Genomic DNA, 16883 nt, shown 5'->3' on the forward strand with positions numbered 1-16883 from the left:
TGCTTCTTCTTATTGGGTAGGACCCCAGGAAGCATAGGGGTAATTGTGTAAAATCTAGTTGCTACCCTGGTGGCAACTAATGGGGATCCTAATAACAAATAAACAAACAAAAAAACAAATAAGCTTTGTTGATTATGATTGGGTGTCATTTTAACCATTTGGCTTAAAGTCTCAAAATCAGTTTGTTGTTGAGAAGTACCAGGCTAGTTGTTGTCGTTAGTATTGCTGTGACAGTAAAGCTCCACTTTGTCCGCCTGAAAACTGTGAAATGTTCGTAGAAACTCCTCCCTATGCAGAATTGGGAGTTTAGAAATGCATTCTGAAAGTTATTCATGTTTGGACAAAAATCACAGCGTTGTGGTAGTGCTAGCACAGAAGAGGCTGAACTCGCCAGTCTTTGTTTCACGAATGAGCCCAATAATGTCAAATCATAAAATCTTAATCATAAAACAAATTCCACTTTTCTTCTTTTTTTTTACCTTGAGTCCCAGCGATCCGTTTTGGGGTCATACTTGTAGGTGGGCAAAAAATTAATTTCCCCCTCTAAGAAGTCGGTGAAGGCTCTCTTTGTTGATCTCTGGATGTTTAACTGGGAAACACAAATGACCACAAAGAGAAATTTGCACATTTTCCAACTCCTTTTGCAAACCATTCCTTCAGCTGATGCAATCCCTCACCTGGTCGACATCCTGGAGTGATTTTAGTTGGTTTTGAGCAATAAGTTCTTTCACTTCAGATGCATCATACTTAAAAAGACGGTAGTTTAAGTCGCCGAGCCAGACGACAACACTACACACGAAAGAAACAAACTTTAAGTGTGAAACTACAGCTGGAATGTCTTTGTGGACAATGGACATACAGTGGGTTTCAGTAGATATGCATTACCAGCCCTAGTTAAATGATGACACCATATACCCTAGAATAATGAAAAAGTATTTGGATCCTACACCAATGATGTCATGCCATTAGTAATTGTTAAGGAAATAATAGAAACATTCTTAGTATGAAACAGTACAATACCATAGGAATAGAACAAGTGTTGTGAATAGTTCCTGAACCCACAATAAGAATGAATGAGGACTCACTCGTGCTTGACTATACCGAGAGGGGGGTGTTCCAGTAAGTGGAAGGTCATGCGAGCACATATGTCTTTGTAGTCCTGGTTGCGTCGTTCGAAGTCTTCCACGTGTGCCGCGAGATGCGAATTCACAAAGCAGAAGCTTGTATTGTGGAAAACAAACCTCACCGCAACACCTCCTTTATTCCCCTGCAAACAAATTAAAGCCGTGATTGATTCATAAGAGTATTTGGTAAAACTGATGAGAATAATTTATAAACCAACCATTTTTCCCATAATTCCTGTCCCCACATGTTCAGCAGCTACTTCTTTGATGTGATCCAAATGTGACTTTTTGACATAAACAACCATCATCATTCCTACAAGTCTATCCATTTCGACCTGGAGAACAAGACAATGGAGTAATAACTGAAACAAAGATTTTCACACTTAAAGTACATTTGTTGCTTTAGTTACTCACTCTTCTGTACTTTGCTTTGGGATGTAAGCTCTTCTCCACAGCCTCCAGCCACTGCTGCTCTTTAGAGGAGTCCATGTAAAAGAAAGCCTCCGTGCTCAAGTCAAGTTCCTGAAAACTAGAAACAGACAGTGAATACCTTTACCTATTAAGAGGAAAGCAACTTGAGTGAACAAATGACTGACCCAATGGCGTAAACATCGGGTGGTTCTGGATCGCAGGACAGCCATGCCTCTAAACTGCTGTCTGGAGACTGGCCGTTCACATTCCACGTGCCGGTGAAGAATCTAGGGAATCAAGACGTATCAGTAATATGCATTAAACCACAAAAACAACAGATGCAGACCTCATAGGCTCACCGAAAGTGCTTCATGTCCACATATTCGCTCTCCTTCTTTTGCAGCCTGTGTTTGATGACGTACTCTCGCTGACTGGCCAGACTTGAGAACATGGCTTTTCTCATGGTGTTTGTGGTGGGACTGTCACCCCAAGATGGCGATCGGTCCATACGGTCAAAACTGACAGAATCCAAGAGTTGTGGAAAATAAGTTTTACTACTTTAATAAACTTATGTTTTTTTTGTAAATCACAGAGCGTGTTATAGAGCTTTGATTGTAGGGTTGCACGATGTGGGGGTGAAAGTAATTGCAATTTTGCTTTTGACTGAGATTAGATTTGCAATTTATGTTTTGGGAAGAAGATTCAATTCTTAGGGCTCATTTTAAACAAGTTCATAAGCATTAACATTGGACTGAAATTCAAATGCATTTCAGAACATTTCATGGCACGTTATATTTGAAACTAGTCATTTGCAACAATTAAATTTGAGATCTTGATTGTGAATAATTGTGCGGCCCTATTAAAAAGGATTCCCACTTACTCTGGTTTGGCTTTTGTGTAAAGGTCTTTGGTCTGTGGAGGGACGGCTCTGTCCTTAGGGACAGGAGGGAGAGAGTTGGTAGGAGCGTAGGAGGTCTTGCGGGGAGGTAGAGGAGGAACAGGGGGAGGCTCTCTGGTGGCTACCAAACGATTCTGGTGATTTTTCTTTTCTTCAACCTTAAGCGCATCGTTAAAGCTGTTTTCAAAACCAAAGTCTGAGGCAAGAGCGTAAACAGGATCTGATGGTTTAAAAAAAGAAAAATTAGTTTGAAACAAAAAAGAAAGTAGGTATTTTGTTGGTTGAGAATTATATACAAAAGTACCCGATTTTATCTGTTGAGCTGAAGAGTGGTTGAGGTTGGGCAGAGAACTGTTCTTTCTTGGCGGGCCGACTCCAGAGTTGACTGAATTCGAAACCTTGCTTCCTCTCTGCGGAGGTATTGGCACTGGACCTTTGGGGGCTACTGGTGCAAGTGGCTCCATCACCTCTGGCCTTGAAACTTTAGACTGAACTAAATTCAAATAAACAGTTTCAAACACTATCCCAAAGATTCAGACTGTGTGAAAGTCTACTGAGGACAGATTCATCCAACGAGATAAGAAAATAAGCTGTACAGGTAAGATAACAAAATTGGTAAACAGTGAAATCCACACTTTCAGATCAAAGTTACACTGGGAATTAAATAATTGAACAAGGATCTACTTTGGAGTGCAGACAGTCTTACCTTGCTCCTGCGCACTCTTCACTTGTATGAGAAAGGTTTGGGTACGCTCATCGTCCTGAAGCTCTAAAAGTAGATCAGGACTTTTGTCTCCCTTCACTCGTACACGCACCGATGCTTGCAGGCACAAAACACACACATATATAGGTTACACAGACATTAAGGAAAGACACTCAAAACAAAGCATTGTGATCTACAGTCCGCCAATGCGGCATTCCTCCAAAGGGCCATGGTAACACATGACTAGCGCCTGCTGCTAAGTCAAGATGTAGACGTTTGGCTAAAGGCAACACATGCTCACATTCTTGCCCAAAACTTGTGAGAAATAAAAAGGCATGCTCAGCAGCTTGTGGCTGTGTATCAGTTAAAGCTCTGTACCAGTTTTAATGCCACAATACTGGTTCAAGCAGTGCTAGTATTTCTGTGGTTGTTTAGCCACATTCTTCATGCATCCCATTAAAAAAACACAATAGCAAATTATTACTTACAATTTACAGACAGATCAATTAGAAGTGCTTCCTCAGCTTCTAAAAAACATAGCAAGTTATTTCATATAGTTCATGATAGTACCATAGTTCATTTGTAACTACTAAATCATCTGAAACTTGCAGTCAATATTAACACATTGAGTGCCGCGCTGTTTTGGGGATTTAGCTGGTGAGTGCCAACAATCCAGACCGTTCATGATATTTGTAGCACCACTGTGTTATAGCTTTGGACACATGCTATGGCTCGTTTGAAAGACGAGAATCTCAGCTCTCCGTAGGTTTAATTCTACATGCCTCGGTTCCTGAGAAATCCAGTTATGGGAAGAGGCAAATGCCTAAATATATTGGTTTCAAGTCAATTTTCAACGACAACCGTGTTGCCTTGTTGACACGTTTTGGAACACCACGGGTTATCGATCGCTTTTTATATCGCGTGTGCATTAGAAAAGCCTGGTTCTCAGATTCTTAACGCGGATGTTTCCCAGCCGTCCTTGGATTGATTTTGACCATTTATAAACTCGTTAAAATCGTAAAAATCTCAAATGTTTCGATCTGTCCATGTGAAGCTGCTCTGCTTTGTCAAATGCACTCCAGAGAGCGAGAGGGAAGTGTCGGCTGTACAGTTGTTCGCTTCGCAACACCACGCCCCCTCAGATAAAAAATAAAAATAAAAGAAACGCAGTAAAATATATAAAATGTCCAGATTGTGACTCTTCACAAGTTTTTGACCGTCATTCATTTCACTTCTGTTCATCACAGAGCTACCAAAATCACACATAAGGTGTATTAGAGTGTCGGTTTTCGTAATAATAATTTAAAAAAGTATTATTATTTTTTTAATTTTAATTTAAAAAAATGTTTTTCCGTTTATGGCACTCGATGTGTTAAGAAAATTGTGATATCTAGTAAAAAACAACCAACCTCGAACTAACTCAAAATTGCCGTTGATGGGTATTGAAAGCTGGGCTACAGGTCGAGAGGCAACAGCGTCTGGAGTGGCCAACACACACAATCTAAAAGAGAGTAGCACAAGTATTTAATGAAAGAAACAGTACCACACAGGGGGAAAAAAAAGTTATTAGAGCCTAATGTTACATTATTAGTTTTACAGACGACAGGCAGTCTGTAGTGATTTAAAAATAGGCTCACTATTACGACATGAAAGTGCAGTTGAAGTACGTTGATGAGAGCTGTTAATATAAGTGGATTCGAGGGCACCACTAAAGCTATACCATTACAAAATGTGTTACGCAAAAAACGGATGTGCTTTTTAACAAGCGCTGTGCTCTAAAAGCAGGATGCTCAGCAGGTTGCGATAACAGTTGGAAACAGGAAAATGATTCAGCTCTGCCAGATCCAAATGTGTCAGAAAGTTCCTAGTACTTGCTGTACTGCTCTTGCTCAAAAGTAATCTATATTACAAATTTGGAAAACACCGCACAATCAATGCGGTCCACAACCCTGACTAAAAACAGCCAATACAGAGAAACATCAACCAAACCTTTAATGGTGGTGTGTGCAATTAGACTATAAAGATTTTCAAAGGAAAATAGAGAAAAACTACTCCTAAGTAATAAAAAATAAACAAAACCACCTGTCATGTAGTGAAGTCTCACAATGACAGCTCCTCAGGGTAGTAGTTTTAACACGGTTAGTAAAGCACGGGCTTGTGCAGCCATGTGAGTCTCATTACAGGCTAAAGTTTAGTGGAGAATTCTGGATTATGTGCACAGAGAAAGTTGGTAGTAGATGCAGGTTTGTTTTCACACAAACTGAGGCATACCTAGCATTAAACACTACAATCTTTGGACAACGATGAAGCACCAAGAAAACAACAACATTAAAATGATTAACCTGTTGTAGAGTGATCTCTAAAGTGCGTGTTTGAAATCTGTGAATGTGATGTGAAGAATGATACTTACAAAAACTGCCCACAGCGCTCAATGAGGGACAGCAGTCTGGGTTCCTTCAGACCAGACCTCAGCTCCTGCCCTCTCACTGTGTGGAGCAGGTGATCAAGGAACATGACAGGCATGGGAATGTGTGACATGTTACTTTCATGTTACGGGAATGAAAGTGAGGATGTCCTAAATAATTTGTAAGCATGGAGGCATAGACGGCGATAAAGTCATGCAAAACAAACAAACAAACCATGCACAAAATGTCAACATAAAAAAGAAAGAAAGAAGCTAATTACACTATACTGCACAAATACATGACAGCGACACACAATACGACTTAACACTTGTGACAAAATTTCACAACGTGTGTGATATTACACACAAATGAACAATCTGGATAATATTTGTGAACATAATACATTCCTCGCTAACATTAGCCAAGATAGGCTAAATTGATCGGAATAACTACACGGTTTATGATAAAAAGGATATTGCAAGGCACACCTCGTCGCTTATTCCAAAGCCCACAGATGAATCCATTCTTACCAAGACGAAACAAATAGCGGTTTATAATAACACATAGCGTTCAAGATTGGAAGTTGATCTAATCCAGCCGTGCGAAGAGAAAGTTAAATCCCCACCCGGTGCAGCGGCGGCCTTCCGGGATGCCAACCCAGCTGTTAGCGGTTAGCCCAAGGATGCTAACATTAGCCAGCTGCTGTTCTTCAAGATGAACCGGGAACCAACTGTCCAAGGCTGTCAAAAAGTCACTCTGTCCATATCCACACCACCAAATCAAACGACAAATGCGGTCGTTTTAAGTAAGTCTTGATTTGCAGACGAACATCTGAGGTAGGGTTTTGAGTACATAGCGAACAGTTTGTGACACACCGACAGCCTCCCAAAACTTCACTCGTGAATAATGAGGTGTACAGCGCCACCTTGTGTCCGGAGTGTAGAATACATGACAACCGCTTGCAGAAGAGGTCCCGGGCCCCCTCATATCAGGGTCCCCTGGAATAATTGACTTTATTTGTATTAATTATGTAAGAGATAATGCACGACGAGGTGTCCATTATCAGAAATAACTGGACGACGCGGAGGTTGCTTCCAGTTATTTCTGATAATGGACACCTCGGAGTGCATCATCCCGCTTATACCATGGTCCCGCGAACTGAAACTGTTCATTGGGGCCTGTTTGTTTATATATTTTTTTTAAGTCAAGGGCAGGAGTTATTTCACTTTTTAATCACTTTTACCCAGGGGCGGACTGGCCATATGTCCATTCTGGAAGAGCACAGAAGGGCCACTGGCTCGAGGGCCACCAGTCCCGCCTCAACCGCGCTTTACCCAAATGTAAAAGCTAAAAAGAAAAGCATCAAAATAGAGAGAAAAAGAGGATGAAAACATGAGAAAAACACGGACAAAAAAAACACAACAAAAAATGATAGAAAAAATAATTAAAAATTCAACAAAGATGTGACAAAAACTCAAAAAATGTAACAAAGACTCAACAAAAATGTGACAAAAATTCAACAAAAATGTGACAAAAATTCAACAAAAATGTGACAAAAACTCAACAAAAATGTCACAAAAACTCAACAAAAATGTGACAAAAAAGAAAAAGAAATATACAAAAGGAGACACAACACAGCAACAGCGTGAGGAAAAAGGTGAGTTTTGTGGGTCTTAGCTTTCAAATGAGGTGTTACACAGCCAAAAGAGGACAGAATGCATTTGGTTTAGGCAGGTGGTAGGTGGTTAAAGTATGTATTTGTGGAAGTGCACAATTATGCTAATTTTCGCCCCTGCTTTTACCTGAAACTAGTTCCAACTCAATTGTTTATGGTTACTATGGAAGCAGCTGCAGTGGACTGATATAGAACGTGATTTAACTGTTATTTAACTGGGCTAGGTGTACATTATCACACACCCTCCAGCCAATCAGAATCGAATAACTGAAGTCGAGTGTTTCTCTGGTGGTTTAGAAACAGCTAAAACTGATCAGGGTTGGGTTCGGGTTACTTTGAATTATGGTATGTTCTACAGTAGCTACAACCTTAAAATATAATGTGTTTTGTATATACTGTTTCAAAAATGTAGCTGAGTTGCACTATTTTCAGTTGCTTAACGCCTTTGGCAAGACTTGCTTCTGATGTAGCAACAAATGCAATGTGTGAAATAGTGGAAATTAACTAAACTAAGAACTGGTTTTCTCCTGATTTCATTTTGATCTAGGCTTGGTGGTACTTGAAAGTAGGCTATATATTGTATAATAGGCAATGAACTGAATTGCCTACTATGAATAAGTTAATACACAACAGTAAAAGAGTGCACAACATCCAGACCCACTGTAAGACACAACATTTACAGTTTGTAGAGCACAATTCATACACAAGGCAATTCAAAGTGCTTCACAGATGAAAAGAAAATTACAAGAAAACAGATAAAATCACTAAAAACATCAACATAAAATTAATCAATTACAGTAAAAGGCAAGAGTGCATATAAGATACTTTCAGTCATATGCATGGGCAAATAGAACTCTTTTCAGCCTGGATTTGAACATTGTTAGAGTTGAGGCCTGTCCCACATCCTCGTGAAGACTGTTCCAGATTTTAGCTGCATGAAACTGAAACACAGCCTCATCGTGTTTAGTCCTGACTCTGGGAACCACCAGGAGACCCCTCCCTGAAGTTCTCAGGGCCCGAGATGGTTCATACGGCTGTAACATGTCAGAGATGTACTTTGGCGTTAAACCATGAAAAGACTTGTACACAAGCAGAGCTGTTTTAATTCTATTCTCTGAGTGACAGGAAGCCAGTGCAGAGACCGGAGCACTGGACTAATATGGTTGTATTTCCTGGTTCTTGTCAGGACTCGAGCAGCAGCGTTCTGGATGTACTGCAGCTCTAACAGCTCGTTTATAGAGGCCAGTGAGCAGCCGTTACAGTCGTCTAACCTGCTGGAGACAAATGCATGGATAAGTCTCTCTAAGTCTGGTTTTGACACTATTCCTCTGATCTTAGCAATGTTTTTCAGATGGTAAAAAGCTGCTGATGTTAATGCTTTCATGTGGCTGTTTAAGTTCAGGTCTGAGTCCAGGATTACTCCTCGATTTTGAACCTGATTTTTTGGGTTTTAGAGAGAGAGAAAGACTCGATCAAATAAACAAATCTTGACTCACAAATTAAAGACATTTTATTACATGATTTAATAAAAATTACGATGAATAAAGTCTTTGAGGATTTTGCCTATAGACACAATAAATACATATTTTTTTTGTCATCTCACAACTTCTGAAAAAGAAAAAACAAAAAACTACAGTGCATTTGAACAGGTTTCATACATGACTGTTGCAATGATGCACTCGGTTGTTGTTACATTTAGAATCAAAAGGTGGCGTGTTTAAAACCTATATCAGCAGGAAATAGACCTGTATGTCAGGAATAGCTGTGGGATGAGTCAGTGCTAGTGTACAGTGCATCAGTAGTGCATTCATTACAAAACTATGGCAAGCAGCAGATCTGACTTCCTAAAAGACTGAAAAAATAGTTGATATCATTTAACTTCTGTAACAGGGTTTATACATTCTACTACTTTTCAGACTTTAAAATACATATTTGCAAAGCTGCCTTGCTTGGTATAGTCGCAAACTGCTTTACGTAGTTGTATAAAATCAATGACACGATCTTTCTCACATGGCACATTGTCAAGACCATTTTGTCCCAGGCAGGTACGGTAAATATTACCATGGTTGTAACTGCAAGAAGTAGTCCCGAATTGTTGTCAACTTTAACTTCATAAACATAAGATTACAGAATGTTTACTCTGTCCAGCATTTGGCCCACAATATGGTCATAGGTCTTTGCAGATACACTTCTTTTGTGCTTAAAAGCTGAAATCCTTGAGACCCTGCTTTTCTGTGGCTATTGCTTGTTACATAGTGCAATGTTTTCATGTTAAGTCAGGATGCCTTTAGTCCCATTTGACATCAGATGACATCAGTCAGATTGGGAAACGAGCAAGTCTCTTGCTGGAGGCATCATGTAGTGCTCATAGAGTTCTTGTCCATTTGTTGAGCCTCTGACTTCATTATGTCTTGGTAACATAGTAAACAGCATGCCATGGGTCATACAGACTTGTCAATGACTGCAACTCCTACAATACACACAAACAAATAAGCTATAATGTAAAAAAAAACCCTCAACAAATACAAAATTGTATAGATATTTGTCTCTCCAAACAAACCTGCATAGCTTCGTCCATTGCTCATATTGGATGGAATGAGACTCCACTTGTCTGTTGCTGGGTTGTAAAACTCCACAGAGGACAGGTTGCAGGAGCCGTCATCTCCACCAATCACATAGAGGTGTCCATTAATGGCACACACGCCTGCCGGAGTCACAACGGTTTTCTAGTAAACATTCATGCCATTCAACTCTTCTGATTGCGTCTGGACATTGTTTTCTAACCTGCATTTCGCCGACACATGTTCATGTCACAGACAAGTCTCCATGAGTTTGTCTGTGGGTCATACACCTCCACACTCTTCCTGACCAAAGGACCATCATGTCCTCCTGCTGCATACAGCTGACCACCCAACACGCCCACGCCTGAGGAAAAAACATACATGCTGAAGACAGGAGGCGGAACTCATAGCAGGTATTAGTCTTCTGATGTTAGAGGTATTGCTACCTGCTCCACTGCGCCTCGTGCTCATGTCCGCCACATAACACCATTGGTCTGTCACTGGGTCATATTCTTCTACAGTGCTAAGACACTGGCGTGAGGCACCGTCGTAGCCTCCTACAGCATACAGCTTACCTTGAACACAAAGAGGAGATCATTCACTCAACAATAACCAAAACGGAAAACCAAAACACAATTAAGTCTTACCATCTACAACTCCAACACCAACACTGCTGCGCCGAGTGTTCATAGGAGCTACATAGAACCACGTGTTAGTTTTGTAGCTGTAAGCTTCAACAGTGGAAAGACCTATAAAGAGCAAAAACAAAACATTGGTAAGGTGACCTGAGTTTTGGACAGAAAAGGAAAGCTGGTTTGGACTCTACGCAGATCACTATTGTACCTATGCTTCCATTGAAGCCTCCCACTGCATAGAGTAAATCTCCCAAAACCGCAGCCCCCAGTGTGCTTCGTCTCTCCTGCATGCTTGCTACAGCACTCCATTGATCCTGGGTTCCATCATAGACATCCACAGTTCTTTCCCTTAGAGAGCTGTTGAAGCCCCCAACCGCATAAACACGTCCAGCCATAGAAACTACACCTGCATGCACAAACAAAATTGACTCTGGTAGGAAAGTTTCTATCTTTAATAAAAATTGTAAAGCCAATTTTTACCTGCTCTACAGCGTCTAGATGGTAGATCAGCAACCTGGTACCAGCGGTCCTCTTGAAAATCGTAGCACTCAACACCTCGGATTGCTTTTGGAGCTTGCCCACCAACAACGATCATTACCTAATGAGATAAATATTGTAAATATATCATATTGTTTCACTTGTGCATAGCTCTGGTATAGCGTGTTTACCTTAGGAATGCTAACTGGAGTTCGTGGTCTAGTCCTGTCCGTCTTGATGAGATGCCGTTGGTCTGCAGGCAGCAAATGATATTTCATTGCTTCTATAAGAAAATCTTTACACGTGTTGTTGTTTTTTATCAACGCCTCTTCTTCAACTATCTGAAACACACGCGCCATATTTATTACAGACTTAATGACAAAGTCACACACAGTTTACTTATAAGACATAGAAAGAGTAAAATTGTGAAGGTAAAAAAAGAGGATTATTTGTTATGCAAGCTCTTTACTCACTGAGCCATTGTTTTTGTTTTTAAAGCTTTGTCTTTATATTGACTGAGGAGTAACTGACAAAAATGTATTTCACAATAAATTGTTTGTCTTTTGAACAAATGTGTGCTATAAAAGCAGTTTTACCTGAACTAGATAATCTCTAGAGAGTAGTGGAAGTCTGACATGTTCCATAAGTTTGGACATATACTCAAGACGAGCTGGTTCATCCTGTTTTATCCAGGATATCATAGCCTCAAAGACCTAGAAAACAAAAATACATGATTATTTCTCAGAAATATATTATACTTCTATCTTATGAACTCTACAGTCACTATCCACAGCTCCTCTGGTGTGAGAAAGGGCACATTACCAACTGAGTGGATCAAATCAGTAACTTTGTCATTCAAGTTGCACCTAGGGGTGGCAAGACATCACCACAATAAAAGGTGACAGACTGGTTTCAGTGAAGACAACAAAAGCCTTGAAATAAATAATGCAATGCATGCGTTTATGTTAATACTGTTCGCACCTGGATGTCTCTTTGTGTCTGGACAGCAGCAGTGTCTGTTAATTTGGGTATTGTATCTTTTTATCACAGGGAGAGAAGGGGTTAAAGACTTTAATTAAATCACTATGAACAAATTTGTGGTGTGTTGAGTCTTATGTAGCCAAGTTTGGGCTGGTATACTATCATTATGTCCTCCATTCGCTTTGTTAGCATACACTGACACAGCCTAGTTGATTATAGATGTGCTACCGATGTGAATGGTCTTTAATGGCCCTGTACCTGATTTTTTGATTGCTAACAATAAAAGGGGAAGCCACTAAATTAAAATGTTAGTTCTGGTCCAAACTCATTTGTAGTTTTAAAAACATAATTGTAAGTTTCTAGGCACATTTCACAACTTGCAGGGTTACGTTTCAGGGTCACTTTAGCAAAAATAGAATATTTGGTGAATGGCAAAAGGGAAAGTTATGTTGTTGAGTTGTCCAACCTTTTCCTCAGTGGAGACAGTTAGCTTGTCACTGGAGATGAGGCTGCAGACCTGCTGCAAAGACAGACCCAGAAACTCTTCTCCTTGAACAACATCAGAAAAATGCTGCTCTGGAAGACATAAATGTACAGCATCAGAGAATCAGAAAAAGAAAGGGATTTATTGCCATTGTTAGGTTCACAAACTATGAATTTTCTTTGGTGCAAAAACATGCATTTCACGGCACTAGTACAGTTAAGACAGGCAGGGTATTGAGAAACTTACCAGCATATGCATGGGCCTGGTTCAAAAGTTGTGTACAGGTGTGTAGATCAGCAAATCCTCGTATGCCCAGACAGTTTGATGGATGTAGCTGTGACTGAAGAAACTCACAACAAACCTGACGTACATCCATAAGCTGCAACAGACTGGCAGCTGGTAACAAAACCTGAAAACACTGGCATTTCAGAAACTCCAAATAATACAGAGACTACACAGTCAGCCTAGTGATGCTAAGTGGTTCTACACTTAACTTTTATTCATCTGATTAATTACCCCATTGGGTCACAAAAAGGTTTATTACGCACACATATCAAGTGTTTTTTTCCCCACATAAAAAGTTCCATGATGCACCTTTAAGTTATAGTATAAACTTAATATTGATGTGAAGACTGAAGTTCGTTGTGGGTTAACCGAACATTCACTCCCTGTACAGTGGGAGGACTTCCTGCTTCTCTTTGTGCAGATTTCCTGAACTAATAATCACAGGAAGTGTTCTGAATCTGCAGGGAGAACTGCTGACCATGTGCTTTTTTCTTTAAGTTTCAAGGTAATAGGTTCTTAATTATATGATGCGTTTGACTTTCTAACTTAAAGCAGCTCAATACTACAGTTGTTACAGAGTGTCAAAAAAAGAGTATTTTGTGATACCTGAACATTGTCTTCTGTAATCTCAATTTCAGCAGTGTAGATGTAGTCAACTAGTTTTTTCAGGGTCAATCCATCTACCTCTCTAATCTCCACCTGATGGGCCTTGCTCTCACTCATATCACCTACAGACACAAACAAAGTCAAGGTAGTGGCCATTGTGCAGTGTTGAACATATGATGTGCAGATACGTACACAGGTACACTACCTGTGAACATGGCACAGAAGTAGGGGCTACTGGACGCCAAGACCACCCGATGAGCTGGGACTTCAGTGCTTCCTGCCACAAGCTGAACATCACACAGCAGCTTTTTACTGACAAAAAAAGTAATACCAATGATATTGTACAATTAATTAAAGAATATTGCAATGCACATTATAAAGTTGTGATGCAAAACACAGTCCAAATCCCCACACCGAATAAATATACTTTTATTAGAAGAACAAACGAACCTTCTCAAGTCGTTCATGAGATGGAAAGCTTTCCTCATATGGGTCTGGTTAAAAGTATTCAGCCCTCCATTGATCATGTCCTCCTCTGAATCCGTGTTGCATGCGGAGCGCGAGAAGGCATGTGAGGCCTCCACACTAAGCACAAATAAATGCATAGGTTACAATCAGCGTGATGGCATTGTTTCACACTAACATTATTATATTGGGCTTATGTCTGTCTGCACGAGCGTAACAACCGTGTCCCTGTGACTGCTTCTGAAAACTTTTTTCCTCGTGCTTCATATCTCCACCCAGTGAATGCTGCTGAATTGTTTTAAGAGAATTTCTTGACTAAACATAAACAAAATGAACGCATATGGGTGCTATCTTTGTGGGAATATCACACAATAGCACAAGGTTTTTCCTAATAACTAAAGTCGCGCCGTGTGTAGAACATATGTCTCAATATTATACATAAAGAAAAGCATCTTATTCACTTAACCTTAAAAGTGATATGATCGATATATGTTACGTAAAAGTGATATTTGCTCAACAATGGCGAAAAGAGTGTTTAGCGCATGTTTGGAGTTGGCGTGCTAGCTTTTAGCATGGCTAATCATGATGGCTAATGTGGGTGCACTTTTTGCAGCGGATGTGATTTGTCTTATGGAAAACTTTTTTTTTACACTACAAACAGCATATACGAACCAGGCAGCTGTCACAATAAAAACATGTTGCTTGTACATTCAACTCGAGCTCTCGTAACTCTTCATTACGGCATGAGAAGAGCCGGGGATGAAGCTAGCATTAGCCGGTCCCACTTCACAGGATAGAGCAAATCGTGAAGTTGAACTAGTGTCATCTATACAAATGCATATCCGTGTATCCGCGTGTCTTTTTGTTTTGGAATAAAATGCACAGCCCTGAAGACATCTTACCCCATCGTCCCACCATCATCATCCATCGCAGCCTGGCGCTCTCACTGCAGACAACCATAGAGGAAACCAGTGCAGGAGGGCTGCCCGGTGCTCAATCTGGCAGCACCGGTTGACTCATCTGAGTGGACAGATTGTGTTTAAAGCACTTTGAATTACTTTGTGTACCACGTGTGCGCTACAAATAAACATCCAGCCTTTGACTCGAAGGGCAAAATTGTCTGTTGGTAAAACAAAACGTATTTTTTTATTCATTAAATGTAACCATTCAATGGGGGGTGGGGGTTCGGTCCATTTTACAGGCCACTCCTACAAACAATGCATGCTCAAAACTACAAGTGTGATAAGTGTAGGATGTGAAAACGCTACAAGAAAAGGAAATAACACCTTTGTGCCTTGTTGAAGTGTGTTCATCGCCCCTCCTGGTGGCAGATCGGCCTCATTACACTTTCAACAAAAAGACCAAGCAATTCAAAGACAAACCCCATTCTAAAGTTTGAAAACATTAAAAACTTTAATAATAAAAGCAGAATAAAACAGAATGTGAACTGAACATGTCGTATAAACACAATCTAAACAAAACAGCCTGTAATGGGACGGCAAAGATGGACAAAGTAAATGTACATATTGCATGAGTGACAAAGTTTTTTCCAATTAAACAGTTAATGTCCCACTCTGCCGGACACTGCAACCAACTTCACTTTAAAACCCTGAGTTCATGATGCAACATTTAAACAGATCAGGCCGGTTTGCAGACCAACAAACCCAGTGCAGAGTTGAGAAGCAGTGACTGACCAATTTTTACGGCTTTACAAATGGTGTCAAAATAAGTCTCTCAAAACACAACGGATTTAATACACAATTCTTAGTAATAAAGTCCATAATGAGTGGAATCGTTGGACAAATTGCGTCCAGGTGGGGGCTCAGGATTCAGAGGACAGTCATTCATTCATTGTAGGGGTTTCGGTCTCCCCCTCCATTTTTTTTCAGAAAGACCCCTGCCGTTCCACCTGATCATGTGTAATGTGTATGATTTCAGTTCATTGTATTCTGAATCCTCCCCCTCAATCAAAAAAAACAAAAACAAAATATATTTTTTGATGGGAGCCGCTAATAACTACCAAACCCACCGCCCCTTCCGTAACCACCACCCCCAACAGGACCGCCGCCACCTCTGTTGTACGGCGCCGCACTCCTGTAGGAATAATTGCCCCCCTTGACGGGACCGTAATCGGAGGCCTGCTGTCCATAGCCGTCCCCAAAGTCTCCGTTGCTGTATCCGCTTCCCACGCTGTTGTCGTATTCACCGTAACCGCCGTACCCATCGTAGCCGGCCCCGTTGTACCCGCCGCCGTAACCGTAGCTGCTATCGCCGTATCCACCACCATAGCCGTAGCTACCGTAGCCACCGCCGCCTCTGCCGCCGCCATAGTTCTGCATCCCTCCTCTTCCCCGGCCTCTTGTCTTGGTGGCCAGCTCTTGCTTGGTCTGGGCCTTCTTTACCTCCACTTTATTACCTTCGATTTCGTGGAACTTGGCGATAGCTGCTTTTGTGGCGGAATCACAGTCTTCAAAGTAAACAAAGCCGAAACCTCGCTTCCTACCGGACTGCTTGTCAGAGATGATCTCGGCCTTCTCTACCGCGCCGAACTGTGAGAAGTACTGCGTGAGATGGTCGGCCTCGATGTGGTCTTTGACTCCGCCGACGAAGATTTTCTTGACGTTAGCGTGTATATCTGGGTTGTTGGTGTCCTCGCGAGCAATTGCCCTCTTCAGTTCTACGGTGTTTCCATCGACGACATGTGGCTTCACCGCCATTGCTCCGTCGGCCTCCTCCGGCGTAGAGTAGGTTATAAAGCCGAAGCACCGGGAACGGCCTAAAAGCTGGTTCATTACCACAACACAGTCCGTAAGGTTCCCGTACTGTTTGAAATACTCCCGGAGACCTTCATTGCTTGTCTGAACATTCAGACCGCCAACAAAAAGCTTACAAAGTTTAGACGCCATATCTGAATTTGTTAGAGCGGAGCAGGAGATTGTCCCTCTTCTTCAATGAAAGACGTTAGGGCGGGCCGTTTGACTCGCTCGCCTTCGTAAGACGTACCGGTCGCTGATTGGTTTCCTTAAAGGATTCACCGCCCCCACTCGGCCGCTGATTGGCTGCGCCGTAGTGCTTTCAAGGAAATGGGAAACAGTTTCATTTTGAGGGAAGCGTGGTATGGTTTTACCTTTCTGATGACCCTACTTCACAATTTACGATTTTGTCGGCCCAGA

At 41.1% G+C, this 16883-nt stretch overlaps 3 protein-coding genes across 13 annotated transcripts in view; all 3 read right to left on the bottom strand.

Moving 5' to 3' along the window:
• The window catches only part of ocrl (OCRL inositol polyphosphate-5-phosphatase), a 97063-nt gene that overhangs the window by 5277 nt on the left and 74903 nt on the right, over positions 1-16883 (bottom strand). For 2 of the 6 annotated variants that reach the window (XM_079556092.1, XM_079556090.1), the window contains exons 1-14: positions 6017-6436; positions 5547-5625; positions 4546-4637; positions 3625-3663; positions 3140-3253; positions 2738-2926; positions 2416-2653; positions 1895-2053; positions 1721-1822; positions 1539-1653; positions 1343-1459; positions 1086-1267; positions 678-789; positions 480-589 (exon numbers count right to left, since the gene is read on the bottom strand). In XM_079556092.1, the coding sequence (XP_079412218.1) occupies positions 480-589; positions 678-789; positions 1086-1267; positions 1343-1459; positions 1539-1653; positions 1721-1822; positions 1895-2053; positions 2416-2653; positions 2738-2926; positions 3140-3253; positions 3625-3663; positions 4546-4637; positions 5547-5625; positions 6017-6065 (1697 nt within the window). In that variant the 5' untranslated portion in view covers positions 6066-6436. Of the gene's footprint in view, positions 1-479; positions 590-677; positions 790-1085; positions 1268-1342; positions 1460-1538; positions 1654-1720; positions 1823-1894; positions 2054-2415; positions 2654-2737; positions 2927-3139; positions 3254-3624; positions 3664-4545; positions 4638-5546; positions 5626-6016; positions 6437-16883 lie in introns of those variants that run through there. The other 4 variants (XM_079556091.1, XM_079556094.1, XM_079556093.1 and 1 more) reach the window with 4 other exon arrangements.
• On the bottom strand, positions 9380-14749 carry klhl3 (kelch-like family member 3). 6 transcript variants are annotated; one of them, XM_079556683.1, is made up of 15 exons: positions 14613-14749; positions 13696-13830; positions 13438-13532; positions 13246-13367; positions 12601-12763; positions 12337-12446; positions 11486-11602; positions 11081-11230; positions 10893-11010; positions 10621-10818; positions 10425-10526; positions 10224-10352; positions 10001-10141; positions 9777-9920; positions 9380-9686 (listed from the first exon to the last, which is right to left on the bottom strand). In XM_079556683.1, exons 1-15 carry the CDS (start codon positions 14636-14638, stop codon positions 9658-9660), a joined length of 1779 nt encoding a protein of 592 aa, XP_079412809.1. In that variant the 5' UTR covers positions 14639-14749; the 3' UTR covers positions 9380-9657. The 6 variants fall into 6 exon arrangements, with proteins under 6 accessions (XP_079412809.1, XP_079412808.1, XP_079412807.1 ...); XM_079556682.1 differs by having other exon boundaries at positions 12601-12772; XM_079556681.1 differs by having other exon boundaries at positions 13451-13557.
• Positions 15097-16741, bottom strand: LOC306962977 (heterogeneous nuclear ribonucleoprotein A0-like). The gene has a single exon (XM_079556390.1). It carries the CDS (start codon positions 16614-16616, stop codon positions 15720-15722), a length of 897 nt encoding a protein of 298 aa, XP_079412516.1. The 5' UTR covers positions 16617-16741; the 3' UTR covers positions 15097-15719.

Source organism: Gobius niger (assembly GCF_951799975.1).
Source record: "Gobius niger genome assembly, chromosome: 5".
In the NCBI taxonomy this organism is placed as follows: domain Eukaryota; kingdom Metazoa; phylum Chordata; class Actinopteri; order Gobiiformes; family Gobiidae; genus Gobius; species Gobius niger.

Excerpts from the sequence above, each read along its gene's own strand:
- klhl3 (XM_079556680.1), bottom strand. The coding sequence starts at position 14,638 with ATGGATGATGATGGTGGGACGATGGG. Across the intron at positions 12,773-13,245 it reads TTACAGAAGACAATGTTCAG|TGTTTTCAGGTTTTGTTACC; the intron begins GTATCACAAAAT and ends CTGAAATGCCAG. Across the intron at positions 10,353-10,424 it reads TGGTGTTGGAGTTGTAGATG|GTAAGCTGTATGCTGTAGGA; the intron begins GTAAGACTTAAT and ends TTTGTGTTCAAG.
- LOC306962977 (XM_079556390.1), bottom strand. The coding sequence starts at position 16,616 with ATGGCGTCTAAACTTTGTAAGCTTTTTGTTGGCGGTCTGAATGTTCAG.